This window comes from Pelophylax lessonae (assembly GCF_965119305.1).
Source record: "Pelophylax lessonae genome assembly, chromosome: 1".
Classification (NCBI taxonomy): Eukaryota; Metazoa; Chordata; class Amphibia; order Anura; family Ranidae; genus Pelophylax; species Pelophylax lessonae.
This window is the reverse complement of record NC_138768.1, coordinates 835,719,477-835,733,454: the sequence shown is the minus strand read 5'-3', so window position 1 is coordinate 835,733,454 and position 13,978 is coordinate 835,719,477. Positions and strand designations below refer to the sequence as shown.

At 43.4% G+C, this 13,978-nt stretch overlaps 1 protein-coding gene across 1 annotated transcript in view; it reads left to right on the top strand.

Moving 5' to 3' along the window:
• SUCLG1 (succinate-CoA ligase GDP/ADP-forming subunit alpha) overlaps positions 1–13,978 on the top strand; it is a 99,197-nt gene that overhangs the window by 25,988 nt on the left and 59,231 nt on the right. Inside the window, exons 3-5 of the mRNA XM_082273664.1 lie at positions 388–504; positions 3,933–4,145; positions 7,856–7,913. Coding sequence (XP_082129790.1) covers positions 388–504; positions 3,933–4,145; positions 7,856–7,913 — 388 coding nt within the window. The remainder of the gene's footprint in view (positions 1–387; positions 505–3,932; positions 4,146–7,855; positions 7,914–13,978) is intronic.

Here is a 13,978-nt window from a genome sequence, read left to right as displayed (position 1 = left end):
TTATTTTGTTTTGCACTTCTCATACAGACCTCGGGGGAAAAAAAAAAAAAAAAGCTTTCAGTGTGTTTAAGGAGCAAATTGGAGAAGTTCGTTAGCAAAAGCACAGGGTGCGATGCTTCCTAACTCTGAAATGGGGTCTGATGGAAGATCGGGTGCTGGATGCCAGCAGGGGCTCATCCTATAGTTCACAGATTACACAAATCCTAATGAAATGATTGGCTGCAAGAACATTTAAACCATGATAACGTTGTTCATCTGGACAAGATGAGCAGTGACATCGCTGGGAATACTGTTCATGTTGTATGCTTGAATAATACTGAATTTTGGTTTTATGTAATTTAACAGCAGAACTGTGTTAATGTATGGGTTTTTTTTTTCTTCCTGTAGGGCACTTTTCATAGCCAGCAGGCATTGGAATACGGCACAAAGTTAGTTGGGGGTGTCTCACCGGGCAAGGGTGGGAGCACTCATCTTGGTCTTCCAGTCTTCAACTCTGTGGCAGAGGTAAGAGATTCCTGGCAAAGATATAAAACACTTCCACTAGGCATTGAAGACATCCAGTATCCGCTCCTGTCCTCAGTGGTGGCAGTAACAGACATTCCTTCTGTAGCAGCATAAACGTACCTGAAGAGTTTGCTTGGCTTATGTTCCACAGCTGTCTGGCATCTTGCAGAGCTATGCACAGCTCTTCTGTGGATGTAGAAATCCTCCAATCCTTCTGTCTCCATGTTGTCCCAGATAAACTCAATGTTGAGATCAAGGCTCTGTGGGGGCCAAACCATCACTTTCAGGACTACTTGTTCTTTACACTGAATATAGTTCTTAATGGCGTTGGCTGTGTGTTTGGGGTCATTGTCCTGCTGCAGGATAAATTTGGGGCCAATCACACGTCTCCCTGATGGTATTGCATAATAGAGAAGTATCTGCCTGTATTTCTCAGCATACTGATCTTGATCAAATCTCCAACTTTATTTACAGAAATACATCCCCATACTTGCAAGGAACCTCTACCATGCTTCACTGTTTTCTCCAGACACTCATTACACCCCTTCACTAACAAACTGCCTCCTGCTACAGCCAAACATTTTGCATTTTGACTCATCAGTCCAGAGCAATTGCTGCCATTTTTCTGCTCCCCAGTTCCCATGTTTTCATGCATAATTGAGACCCTTAGCCTTGTCTCCACATACGAGAGGAATGGCTTTTTGGCTGCAATTCTTCCCTAAAGACCATATCTCTACAGACTTCTCCGGACAGTAGATGGGTGTACCTAGGTCCAACTGGTTTCCACCAGTTTTGCGCTGCTGGCACTGCTGGACATCTTCTGATATTGAAGGGAAGTAAGCATGATGTGTCTTTCATCTGCTGCGTTAAAGTGGATGTAAACCTGATTCATGAAATTTGACCTAGGCACATATATCTGCAGTGATTTCTTATCTCTCTCAAGCCCTAAGTCCCATGTATTTCTTCTGCTCCATTTTTCTGTTATCAGCACAATAACGTCTGACAAGTTCTCCGACAACTGAGATGAAACCAGACTGAAAGTTGTGTCAGGGAGGGTGCTCTAAATGGATTTGCAGAGAGCTTGTCTATTCACAGCACATTCCTTTCTTCCTTTGCCTGTGTGTAGGGGGGATGTTTGCCTTCCCCCCCCCCCCCCCCCAATCAGCTGTCCCACAGTGTCTGCCAAGACTACACTCCCAGTGCTGAACAGGAAGAGCAAATTATAACGCAATGTTCACTTGCTAAAGAATATAGAAAGCTGAAGACAGCAAATGGGACTTGTATAACTTTTTTGTAGGGGGACGTTTCATCTCTGTGTAATCATCTGAGGCTGTTCACTTCACTTGGTATATGTGAGGGTTTACATCCACTTTTAAGTTTTTTTTCCTTGCCAACCACTGTGTCCACTTGGCCTGATCAATGGTGTCCTCCAATGCTGAGAAATTCAGGCAAATATTTATTCATCATGCCATATCATCAGGGAAGTGTGTGATTGGTCCCAGATTTATTCTGCAATAGGACAACCACCCCAAACATATAGCCAGTTTTGTTAAGAACTATCTTCAGTGTAAAGAATAACGGAGTCCTGGAAGTAATGGTTTGGCCCCCACAGAACTTTGATTTCAACATGGAGTCTGTCTGGGATTACATGAAGATACAGAAGGATTTGAGGCAGCCGACATCCACAGAAGATCTGTGGTTCGTTCTCTAAGAAGTTCATTTTATTGGTTCACTTTAAGGCTAGGTTCATGCCTTTTTGCTTTCTCACTTTAGTAACTTTCAATGTGTGTTCAAAGCCCAACTCTGGGGAAACGTGAAAATGATCTCTTGTAGTGGGGCTTCTCCTGCACTGTAAGGGTTAATTGCTCATCTAGGTCCAGGGGACTCATTAAAGAAGATTTACTAACTTGAACTTTTGTGGTATTACGCCAGTCCCTGCAGTGTCTTCTGCCCCCATGCTCTTGTTGTCTAAGGTCCTGATATTGAGACCAATGCAGGGGCAGGGTCCATAGCCCTGCATTGGACATAATGAGATGCCAGGGGACAGTCCACCGCCAAAGCGGGGGGGGGGGAGTGCCATTTGTTGCAGGAGTGGAGGATCATGTAAGCTAAAGTACTTCTCCTCTACCCTAGACTAAATGAGCAATTGCAGTGTGGGCTGTAAGATGGTTTTGCACAGAGCAACCCCTATCCTCATTTTCTAAGGTCGCCTGCTGAGGCTCCTGGGCTATGCCCCCATCCTATGTGCCCACCATAGCAAGCTGCTTGCAATAGGGGTACTCGTGCATGCTCGCTCCTGAGCCACCTCTGTCCAGAAGAGTCAGAGAGTGGCTCAGCCCTTCCCCTTGCTCCCACCTCACTCGCTGTGAGCCATGGAGAAGTGAGAGAGCCGGGAAAGCCTTGGCTCTCATGCCAATCACTGGATCAGGCTCAGGTAAAAAAAAAAAAAAAAAAAAAAAAAAGAGGGTGGGGCACGGTTCACTCAGAAGAATTCATGAAGGTAAAAAAACAATCTGCCCTTACGGCTCTGTCAAAGTATTTGTCATACAACAGGCTTCACACTGATGACATCTTGTTCCAGCTAGGTTTGTTAAACGGACAGCACACACTACAGCCCCTGCCTAAAGCCACCCACTGACTCTTTTCACCCATGACAGGGCTTATTCCTAGTATGATGAGGCCCCATCATGGATGAAACAAGTTGAAGGTGTGACTTCAGGCGGGAGGCTGTAGTGTGTGCTGTCAGTTTAACAAACACAGCTGGAGCAAAGCGCCATCGGTGTATGGCCTGCTTTATCCAATGTGGAGTGTTAGCAGCTCTTGGGCTTCAGGACACCCTCCTGGTATCTATAGCAGTGTTTCTGAACTCTGGTCCTCAGGGCACACTAACAGGCCAGGTTTGCAAGAAAACTGAAATATATCCCAGGTGATATCATTTATACTGCAATCAGTGATTGCAGTATTCTAGTCTGCATCTCCCCAAGGTAATTCTTAAAATCTGGCCTGCTAGTGTGCCCTGAGGACCGGAGTTGAGAAACCCCGATCTATAGGATTGAGGAGATTAAAGGTTGCCACCAGTACAGGAGGTAAGGGGGAAGTCCTCCAGCAGGTACACCAGTTTTGGGGACAACTGTCCAAGGTCCCCTCACTCTGTAGAACTTTCTCTAACTTGCTCTTTTGTCTCTAGGACAGGAAAGGAATTGTCCCTAACAGGACAGGCAGCAAAAAAAAAAAGAGGTTTTAACCCTTTCCTACTCTATCCAAGACGGCAAAAACCTTTTGGCTTTACATTCTCCTGCATGAAGCAAAAAATCTATTTTTTTTTTTTTCTAGACCACTGCTTTATTTAATCTTTGCTTCAGTTTTACCTGCATTTGCACATGAGCTCAGTTATGTGACATTTTTTCTTCCTTGTTTTGTCATCTTAGGCAAAGTCAGCTACTGGCGCCACTGCTTCTGTTATATATGTGCCACCACCATTTGCTGCTGCTGCAATCCATGAATCTATCGATGCCGAGGTGCCCCTGGTAGTATGCATTACGGAAGGAATCCCCCAGCAGGACATGGTGAGGGTCAAACACCGACTACTCCGCCAAACCACCACTCGGCTCATCGGCCCCAACTGTCCCGGAGTCATTAATGTGAGTCACCTGTTTATCAGTTTTTTATTACTTTGCAAACTCTGTATACCGCCGTCATTGGTAGCTTGGTCCATGATGATGCATCAGGCTGCTATAATAAGATATGGGCATGTCATGACGGTCTGACATAATGAGGAGAAAAACAATTGCATCGGGACACACCATATTAGTAGCGCAAGCAGTCCCTAATAACATCTTACAGAAAATTCTACTAAGATGCAAATGAGTGTTCATAAAAGGGAGGGTCTTGATCCAAAGGGTAAAGGAAGGGCACAACTGGAGTAAGAAAAAGGACCTTGTTTATTCTAAAACCCTTACTATAGATCAGCGTTTCTCTACTTACCCTTCATTTCAAATATAAATGTGTGCTTGCAAATCAAAAAAATATAAATCAACTCCCATGCTATAAGTAAAACTTCCAGTATCACAAGTAGCTTTCTAGTTGCAACACAGGCTTGAAAAAGCATTCATATTACAACGACTTCTCTCATATTCCACCATATGCTGCTTCTTCACCAAGTGTATGTTAGGTTAAACACAAATTGAATCCACCGTGCTGGAAAAACAAAGCCCTTATTAAAAGTCCAATTCACGTTTATAAGCTTGTATCCAAAGTTCAGTGATGCACTACAGAACACTCATTCCTTCACCATGTGACCACCCCTCACCCAAGATGTGCTCTCATCTTCAGGTTGTGACCTGTAAATCATAAAGGTCAAAATGGGCTTGGCCCCTTTTAGGGGTTTCAATGGCACTCTCCACCTCTTTACATCTGTGTAGTGATAATGGTTATATTTCCAAAATATGCCCACATCCCATATAACATATCCACAATTTATCAATTTGTTGTTGCAGGGGACTTTAAAGGATATACAGTGCCTTGAGAAAGTATTCGGCCCCCTTGAACTTTTCGACCTTTTGCCACATTTCAGGCTTCAAACATAAAGATATAAAACTGTAATTTTTTGTGAAGAATCAACAAGTGGGACACAATCATGAAGTGGAACGAAATTTATTGGATATTTCAAACTTTTTTAACAAATAAAAAACTGAAAAATTGGGCGTGCAAAATTATTCAGCCCCCTTAAGTTAATACTTTGTAGCGCCACCTTTTGGGGTATGTCTCTGTCAGTTTTGCACATCGAGAGACTGAAATTTTTGCCCATTCCTCCTTGCAAAACAGCTAGAGCTCAGTGAGGTTGGATGGAGAGCGTTTGTGAACAGCAGTTTTCAGTTCTTTCCACAGATTCTCGATTGGATTCAGGTCTGGACTTTGACTTGGCCATTCTAACACCTGGATATGTTTATTTGTGAACCATTCCATTGTAGATTTTGCTTTGTTTTGGATCATTCTCAGGTCTTTTGCTGACTCCATCAGGTTTTCTTCCAGAATGGTCCTGTATTTGGCTCCATCCATCTTCCCATCAATTATAACCATCTTCCCTGTCCCTGCTGAAGAAAAGCAGGCCCAAACCATGATGCTGCCACCACCATGTTTGACAGTGGGGATGGTGTGTTCAGGGTGATGAGCTGTGTTTCTTTTACGCCAAACATAATGTTTTGCATTTTTGCCAAAAAGTTTGATTTTGGTTTCATCTGACCAGAGCACCTTCTTCCACATGTTTGGTGTGTCTCCCAGGTGGCTTGTGGCAAACTTTAAACAACACTTTTTATGGATATCTTTAAGAAATGGCTTTCTTCTTGTCACTCTTCCATAAAGGCCAGATCTGTGCAGTATACGACTGATTGTTGTCCTATGGACAGAGTCCCCCACCTCAGCTGTAGATCTCTGCAGTTCATCCAGAGTGATCATGGGCCTCTTGGCTGCATCTCTGATCAGTCTTCTCCTTGTATGAGCTGAAAGTTTAGAGGGACGGCCAGGTCTTCGTAGATTTGCAGTGGTCTGATACTCCTTCCATTTCAATATTATCGCTTACACAGTGCTCCTTGGGATGTTTAAAGCTTGGGAAATCTTTTTGTATCCAAATTCGGCTTTAAACTTCTCCAACAGTATCTCGGACCTGCCTGGTGTGTTCCTTGTTCTTCATGATGCTCTCTGCGCTTTAAATGGACCTCTGAGACTATCACAGTGCAGGTGCATTTATACGGAGACTTGATTACACACAGGTGGATTCTATTTATCATCATTATTCATTTAGGTCAACATTGGATCATTCAGAGATCCTCACTGAACTTCTGGAGAGAGTTTGCTGCACTGAAAGTAAAGGGGCTGCATAATTTTGCACACCCAATGTTTCAGTTTTTTTAACAAAGTTTGAAATATCCAATAAATTTCGTTCCACTTCATGATTGTGTCCCACTTGTTGATTCTTCACAAAAAATTACAGTTTTATATCTTTATGTTTGAAGCCTGAAATGTGGCAAAAGGTCGCAAAGTTCAAGGGGGCCGAATACTTGCGCAAGGCACTGTATATGCGTATGTATGTATAATGTGTGTAATGTATGTATGTATGTATGTATGTATGTGTGTATGTGTGTATATGGGGTTAGCAGGAACAAGCCACCGGCGGCGCACACTCACACCCAATACTCGAAAGTGCAGGATTCTCTCTCTCCCTCTCCCTTGGGCAGGTCAGCAAGTGATTGAACAGTACTGACTGGCATATTTAAGGCTTTGGACATCGTTTTATATCCATTTCCATCTTTATAAAGTTCCAGTTCCTTGTTATGCATGTTTTTTTGACAATTCTTTTATGCTCCCTATGGCCCAGTATATAGCCTGATCCTTACCATCCACGTGAGAACTAAAAACTCATTAACTATTTATACACGGACACAAAGGCCCCTTTCACACGGGTGATCCGATCAGATCTGCCTGTCAGTTTTTTAGGCGGACCTGATCGGATCCTCCATGCATCCCTATGGGGCAGCGGATGTCAGCGGAGACATGTCCGCTGCCATACACATCCGATCCGGTCCATGAAATCCGGACGGATGGGAACCCCATTTTCCATCCGTCCAGGGGATCGGATGGGAGCGGACAGGCGGTCCGTTCTCATCTGATTCCCCCATAGAGAGCAGCAGGGCTCTGACACCTCCCTCTCCGCACACAGAGCAGAGAGGGAGCTGTCACCTGCCTGATCAGCGGGGATCGGTGGATCGATCCCCCGCTGAGCAGCACGGAGTCCGCTGACGGAGGCAGACCGTGTGAAAGAGGCCTAACTGCAATTTAAAAGGCCGCAGATGAGGCAAATTAACCTTTTAATTGCCATTTTTAACCTGTGTGTGTCACCTTGTGTGTCTGTACCAAGGCCAAACATTCCAGGGGATGGATTCTTTTTTTTTTTTTTGATCAGGGCCATTTTGGGTGATTTCGCTTATGATTTTAAAAAAGGAGCTAAACAACTGTGACCATAAATTGCTTCATATGATCACTATCCTTACCCAAAAAAAGTTGCTTTTTCTTTTTTATATGATCAGTCATATTTGCAATATAAATGCCAACATTTCACGATTTCTGCTGGGGAGTTGTAGGATGCATGCACAGCAGACAGACTCCTAATGGTTAATACAAGACAAGACATTTTGATTTGTAATGAAAAGGGAGTCAGTCCTGTTAGCCTCTTTCTCTAAGGCATATCCTTCTAATATAACATTATTTTGAATTACAGGGTAGTTTTAATGTTATCTACAGATAAACAGATGTTATGGCATTTTCCCTAATTACATCCTTTCAATTATTTCTCTAGCCTGGTGAATGTAAGATTGGCATCATGCCTGGACACATCCACAAGAAAGGAAGAATCGGTAAGATCACTCTAGATGCATCTGAATGGGTCACCAGTGTTGTATTTGATAAATGGGTGTTGATAGATAAACATCTGTATTGCTTGCGGTTCTTAACCGTTTTAACCCTTTCAGCTCTTGCCCCTGTACTTCTCTTATGGACCAAAAAGCAATTTTTACATTTCTACTATAGGCCTGTTTATTCAGTGATAACGTTGTCTTTATGTAGGAGAACAAAGTAATACATATAGTACATTGTTTTTTTTTTATGGACAAACTAGGCTTTACATTTTTATGTAATTTTGTGAGTATGTAAACCAAACACAGAACACATGGGGGAGATTTACTAAAACTGGAGCACTCCGCATCTGGTGCAGCTGTGCATGGTAGCTAATCGGCTTCTAACTTCAGCTGCTTTGACAATAAGGCTCCATTCAGACATGTGCGACTTGTCATGCAAAGTTGCATGACGAGTAGTTTGCCATGTTTTCCACTGATTCATATAGCTGCAACTTAAAGTTGCAGCAGCTTCAAAGTAGTTCATCCACTACTTTGGTCTAACTTTCATGCAACTTAGGGGCCATAGACTTCAGTGGTCACCCTCAAAGTTGCATGAAAGTTGTACCTTAAAGTTCTGCAATGCAACAGTTGTCCACTATGGCCACTTTCACACTTGTACGACTTGTCCTGCGACTTGGGACTGCAAAGTCGCATGATAAGTCATACCCCCTGATTTCCAATGAGTACAGTTCATAACTCTGCGACTTCAAAGTAGTCCCTGCACTACTTTGGTCCAACTTTGATGCGACTTGTGCTCCATAGACCTCCAGATTAAACAGGCATTTCTTCCAAGTCCAGTCAAAATTGCTTGACTTTTAGGTAGCACAAGTGTGAAAGGGGCCTATGACTGGTCAAAGCTAAAGTCGTATCCAAGTTGCACCCATCCAAAGTTGCACCCCGAAAGTCAGCGCAACTTTGGAGTGGTAAAAGTGAGGAGCCTACAAGGGAGGGAGGAGGAGTAGGGGAGTGCCTTGCCATCCTAGGCTATGGGGCTGGGTCTTTCTATTGATGCACGCAGCATAGGAAGACACAATCCGAGTCCCCGCATGCCTCCATTGTATATAATGGAATGAAAAAGTAAACTCATTTAAATATAAAGTGCAAAGTCCATAATTCAGGGAGTTATCCACTTCTATGTAAATAATAAAAATGTGAAAAAAGGAGCAATGAGGGGAAAAAAAAAAAATATAAATATAAAAATATATATAATATATTGACCAACAGGGTCAGCACACTTGCAGTCCCTGTGCTAGTTGCAGGGGACTCCCTGGCCGATCGCCTTCAGTTGCCTCTGGTCGACTCAGTCCAGGGACCCACACAGTGATCCCATCTGCCTGAGGTTTCGCTCCCATGGGGTAGTAAGCAACCATCCAACGGTATGACCTGAGGGTTATTTGGGTTAGATAAGGGAAAGCCACAAGTTACACAAGGGGAGCTAAGCCATGGGATGCGAGGGGTGATTAATGTGAAGAGGGAGTAGTATTAAAGTGAGGGATGGTGTCCCCCCACCAATGCCGTCATATATTCTATTCTACGTATATCAGTAATTACCTTCAATAATTGAGTTAGATTGGGTGGGGAAGTAGACAACCAATATAGCGGTATTAACCTCTTGGCTGCCAGCAAAATAAAAGAAGCAAGTTTGTTTGAAAATTTCCCTATGGAGTGAAAGGGAATGCCCAAGAGATAATGTAGCGGGTCCAATGGCAAAAGGCAATCCAGTGCCTGTTGGAGCAGGGACATTACCGTGGACCAAAGGGGTTCAATAAGCTCACATTGCCAAAAAATATGAAAATGTTTTACCTCTAGCTTTGCCACAGCGCCAACACAAGGGGGAAAGAGAGAGATTTTGGCAGTGGAGAACTTCCGGAGTCCTATACCAAAATAGCAGTATTTTAAAGGCTGTCTCTCTCTGCACCACACAACTAGAGATCTTGGACGTAGATGACCACATTTTATCCCAATTTGGGAGGGAGATAGAACATTGTAGGATGGAGGACCATTTACTCATATAGGAGTGAAAGTCTGTGGAGATTGGAGTGGCATCATGGAGAATCTTGTAAATAGAGGAGATAAGGTGAGGTTGGTGTGGGCCTTGAGCGCAAAGGAGTTCAAATGCGGTGGGTTTGCATAAAACCAATGAGGGCATTAGCAAAGAAAAAAATGTTTAATTTGGAGATATAAGTAGAAGGCATGTTTTAGGAATGTGATATTTGGACTGCAGGTCAGCAAAGGTGCGAAACCTGCAGGAAAGTGAATGAACAAATTGGCGCAATTAAAAAAGGCCTGCCTGCGCCCAAGGCAATACGTGGGTCTTCGACAGACTGTCAGGAAGAAGGTGGATGAAGAGTGTGTTCACAAAGCGACCATGAGGGTCTAGACGAAAGGACTTAATACGGAGAGGGCAGGTGCGCTTAACTAGAATCGCCACCCCGGTGTTTCCAGATGAATCCGATGCTACAAACGAGTGGGAAAAGTATCTAGCGGTAAACTTGACAGAGCCTCTGGGGCGGAAGTGCGTCTCCTGAATCAGGATCACATCAGCCCCGGACGCCCTAAACTTTCAGAGCAGTCCATCGCTTTTTTAGGGAGTTCAGACCATTCACATTGTATGATAAATGTTTTAAAGCTATAGGTATGCAGAAGTAGAAGGCACATGGAACCTGTAAGGGACGAGGGGCATCCCCAGGGTATACAAGGAGAGAAAATGTATTTTGAAAAAAAGGTCATACAAGGAAAAAAGTTAAGAAAAAAAAAAAAAAAAAAAAAAAAGGTCAGAAGCAAAGCAAACACAAGGCCTCGGAGGCCTTAAAAGCAAGAAAAAAAGCCATCCAAACAGTGAAAAACCAGAGACAAAAAAAGGACTCGGGAACCCGTGGACTGTGCCATGCGGTGCGTGTGGAGACATGGAGGCTCCGCAAGAGAGGGGTCACAACCTCCCTCTCCGACCCACCAATTAGTGCAAAAGAAAGAAACAAATAATAAAGCCTCCGGACTGGGCCATGGGATCTGTTCTGTCCAGAAGTGAACCAAGTGTAAAACGGAAGGGAGCCTTGGTGAACTCGTAGGGCCTGAGGCCAAAGCTGGATCCTAGACAGCAAACTTGGAGGAAATCAGGTGGGGTACTTGCTCAGACGGGAACGTTGGGGAGTAGAGGAGGTCTTCTTGAAGGGTCCTCGAACAGGAGTCCAGATCCTAGTAGGAGCAGAAGGAGCTTGTGGCGTGGAAGGCGGTGGAGGAGACTCTTCAGCCGGAATGGGAGGAAGGCCTAAGCTTTTAAGGAAAGCATCACCTTCATGAAGGTCTCGCAGGGATTGTTGTACTCCATCCCTCATAACACTCAAGCGGATAGGTAAGCCCCAGTAGTACGGGACTTTATTGGACTGTAGGTGAGCAGTGATAGGTCGTAGAGAGCGCCCCTTTGCCAGGGAGGAGATAAGTCACTAAAAATTTAAATCTTGTCACCTTTGTATTCAATGTGGGAGCGGTTGCGAGTGGCCACCGAGAGGGCCTCCTTGCTATAATAGTAGTGAAAACGGACCACAAAATTTCTCGGCCTGGACCCTGCGGGAGGCTTGGGGGCCAGTGACCTGTCAGCTTGGTCTATCTGCCAGTCTCTGTCAGCAATATTAGGTGCAAGAAAATTGAATAAGCCCAGGAGATCGGGACGGATCTTATTATCGGGCACTTTTTCTGATATTCCTCTAATGTGCAGATTTTGGCGCCGTTCCCTATTTTCCATATCTTCCTGGTGTATTTGTAACTGAAAAAGTGTTTCAAGCACACATTTTCCTCCTCAAGGGCTTGCACATATTGGATCATATCATCAGATTTAGTTTCCAGGGCATCTGTTCCCCAATTTGGTCAATATCCCCCCTCAGTTCCTGGGATAATTTCCCAACTTCCTGAGCTATATTGCGAGTCAGCTGGAGCAAAAGTGTTTATTTTTCATCTAGGAGCTCAGGTGTTAAAAGGGATTGAGTAGAGGGTCCCCTGGAGACATGGGGGGCTGCCTGTGAAAAGTTTAGAGCTACAGGGAATCATGTGGTTCATCCTGAGAAATCGAGGCCGGGGATGCATGCCTAGTCAGGAAGCGCTCCATAGCTACAGAGGGCGCCGGGTCGTGTGAGGGCCGTGGATATGGCTTTTGGTAGCTGATTTTCACCATGGTCTGTGCCAGAGGAGTAGGGGAGGTAGGGTCACTCTCACCCCTGAAGCGATTGGCAGCTACCGAAGCTGTGCAGGGGTAACAAGAGTGCGGAGCCGGACCGAAGCTCGCTTAGAACGCGACCGCTATCTTCGAAAGCCGCCTCCAGTTGTTTAATGGTAGAGCTGTTACCTGATTGGCTTGGGAATTTTTTTTGATGTTTTTCCAACCCCTCATATTTAACACTGCTTTGGGACGTCCCAATGGTTAAGAATCAGCTGTGTCCTTCAATGAACGAAAGGGAAAATGGGATTTTTGACTTACCATAAAATCCATTTCTTTGATGTTAATTAACGGACACCCATCTGTGGAGTTGGCTTTCTTCTGACACTGCTTGTAACAAAACTGAGTGCCTATAGCTGAGTGGGGGACTGCCCATAAGTGTAGTCAAGTGTAGTCAAGCTTTTTCCTGCTTAATTTCCTATAACCGTAAGCAGTATAACCCAATGCTTTAGAAGAATCGGGAGCTGTGTCCGTTAATGAACATCAGAGAAATGGATTTTACGGCAAGTCAAAAATCCCATTTTATTTATATATATATATATATTATAAATATTTTATTTTTTTTTAGCAAAAAATAAAAGCCCAGCAGTGATTAAATACCACCAAAAAAAAGCTGTTTAAAAAAAAAAAAAAAAAAAATTTAATTTGGGTACAGTTTTGCATGACTGCGCAGTTGTAAAGTGCGAACGCGCTGAAAGCTGAAAATTGGCCTGGGCAGGAAGGAGGGTGGAATCGCTCGGTATTGAAGTAGTTAAACATATTCTGTTAAACAGAAACCCTTCCCTGCTGGATGAAATATTGTCAGAGAGTGAGGCGTAGTGTATTTATTGTCTGTAGAGTAGCTGTGGATGCACCCGGGTGTTTCATCAGCCAGAAAGGTCCTTTTTATGAGATGATATTGTGTCTTTGCTGGAGCCATCGCTCCTTCTCCTTCCAATTTTTTTTCCTCTGCAGTACAAAAGAGCAATGGTTGTCATTTAGGAAATGCGGTATTTACTGTACAGCCATGCGCTATTTACCCCTCCAAACAGTCCGGGTCATCTTATAAAATAATATTACAGCCGAAATACATTTTTCGGGTGAGCGCTCCGTTTCACAAAGCTAAGCCATCATCTGCCTGAAGGGACAACAAGAACATAGCAGGTTCCTGACATATGTTCTCTTTTGGGTGGCTGGAGAAGGAACAGATGCATTCTGGGAATAGTTCATCTCTTTTAGCCAAATTAAACATTTTTCCCAGTTCCTGTTACAGTAGAAGAATTTTATAGCTTATCGGCTGGGCTTAAAGAAGAACTCTAATAAAATGACCACAATGCAATTTTAGAAAACAAATCTTTCCTGTGCTTGACTTGACCTCTGGAAGATTTACCCCCATTTTTTTGCGATGCAACCCTCCGTTACTTTAACTGATAATTCCGCGGTCATATGATGCTGTACCCAAATACATTATCCCCCACACAAATAGAGATTTCTTTTGGTGGTATTTGATCACCTCTGTGGTTTTTTTGCGCTATAAACAAAAAAGACCGACAATTTTTTGAAAAAAAAAAGCAAACTATTCTTTCTGCTATAAAGCCTTATCCAGTATAAATCTTTAAGAAATCTAATTTCTTCATGCATTTAGGCCAATATATTCTGCTACTTAATTAGTTAAAAAAAATCCAAAAGTGTTTTTTTTTTTTTTTTTGATTGGTTTGCGCTGATGGTGCATCAAAATGAAAATTTTTTTGGGTCTGAAACCGAAAATTCAGGATGCACTTGGCTGAAAAAAAAATTGACATTTTTTTTTTAAATATATAAGTTTTTGTTAATTGTA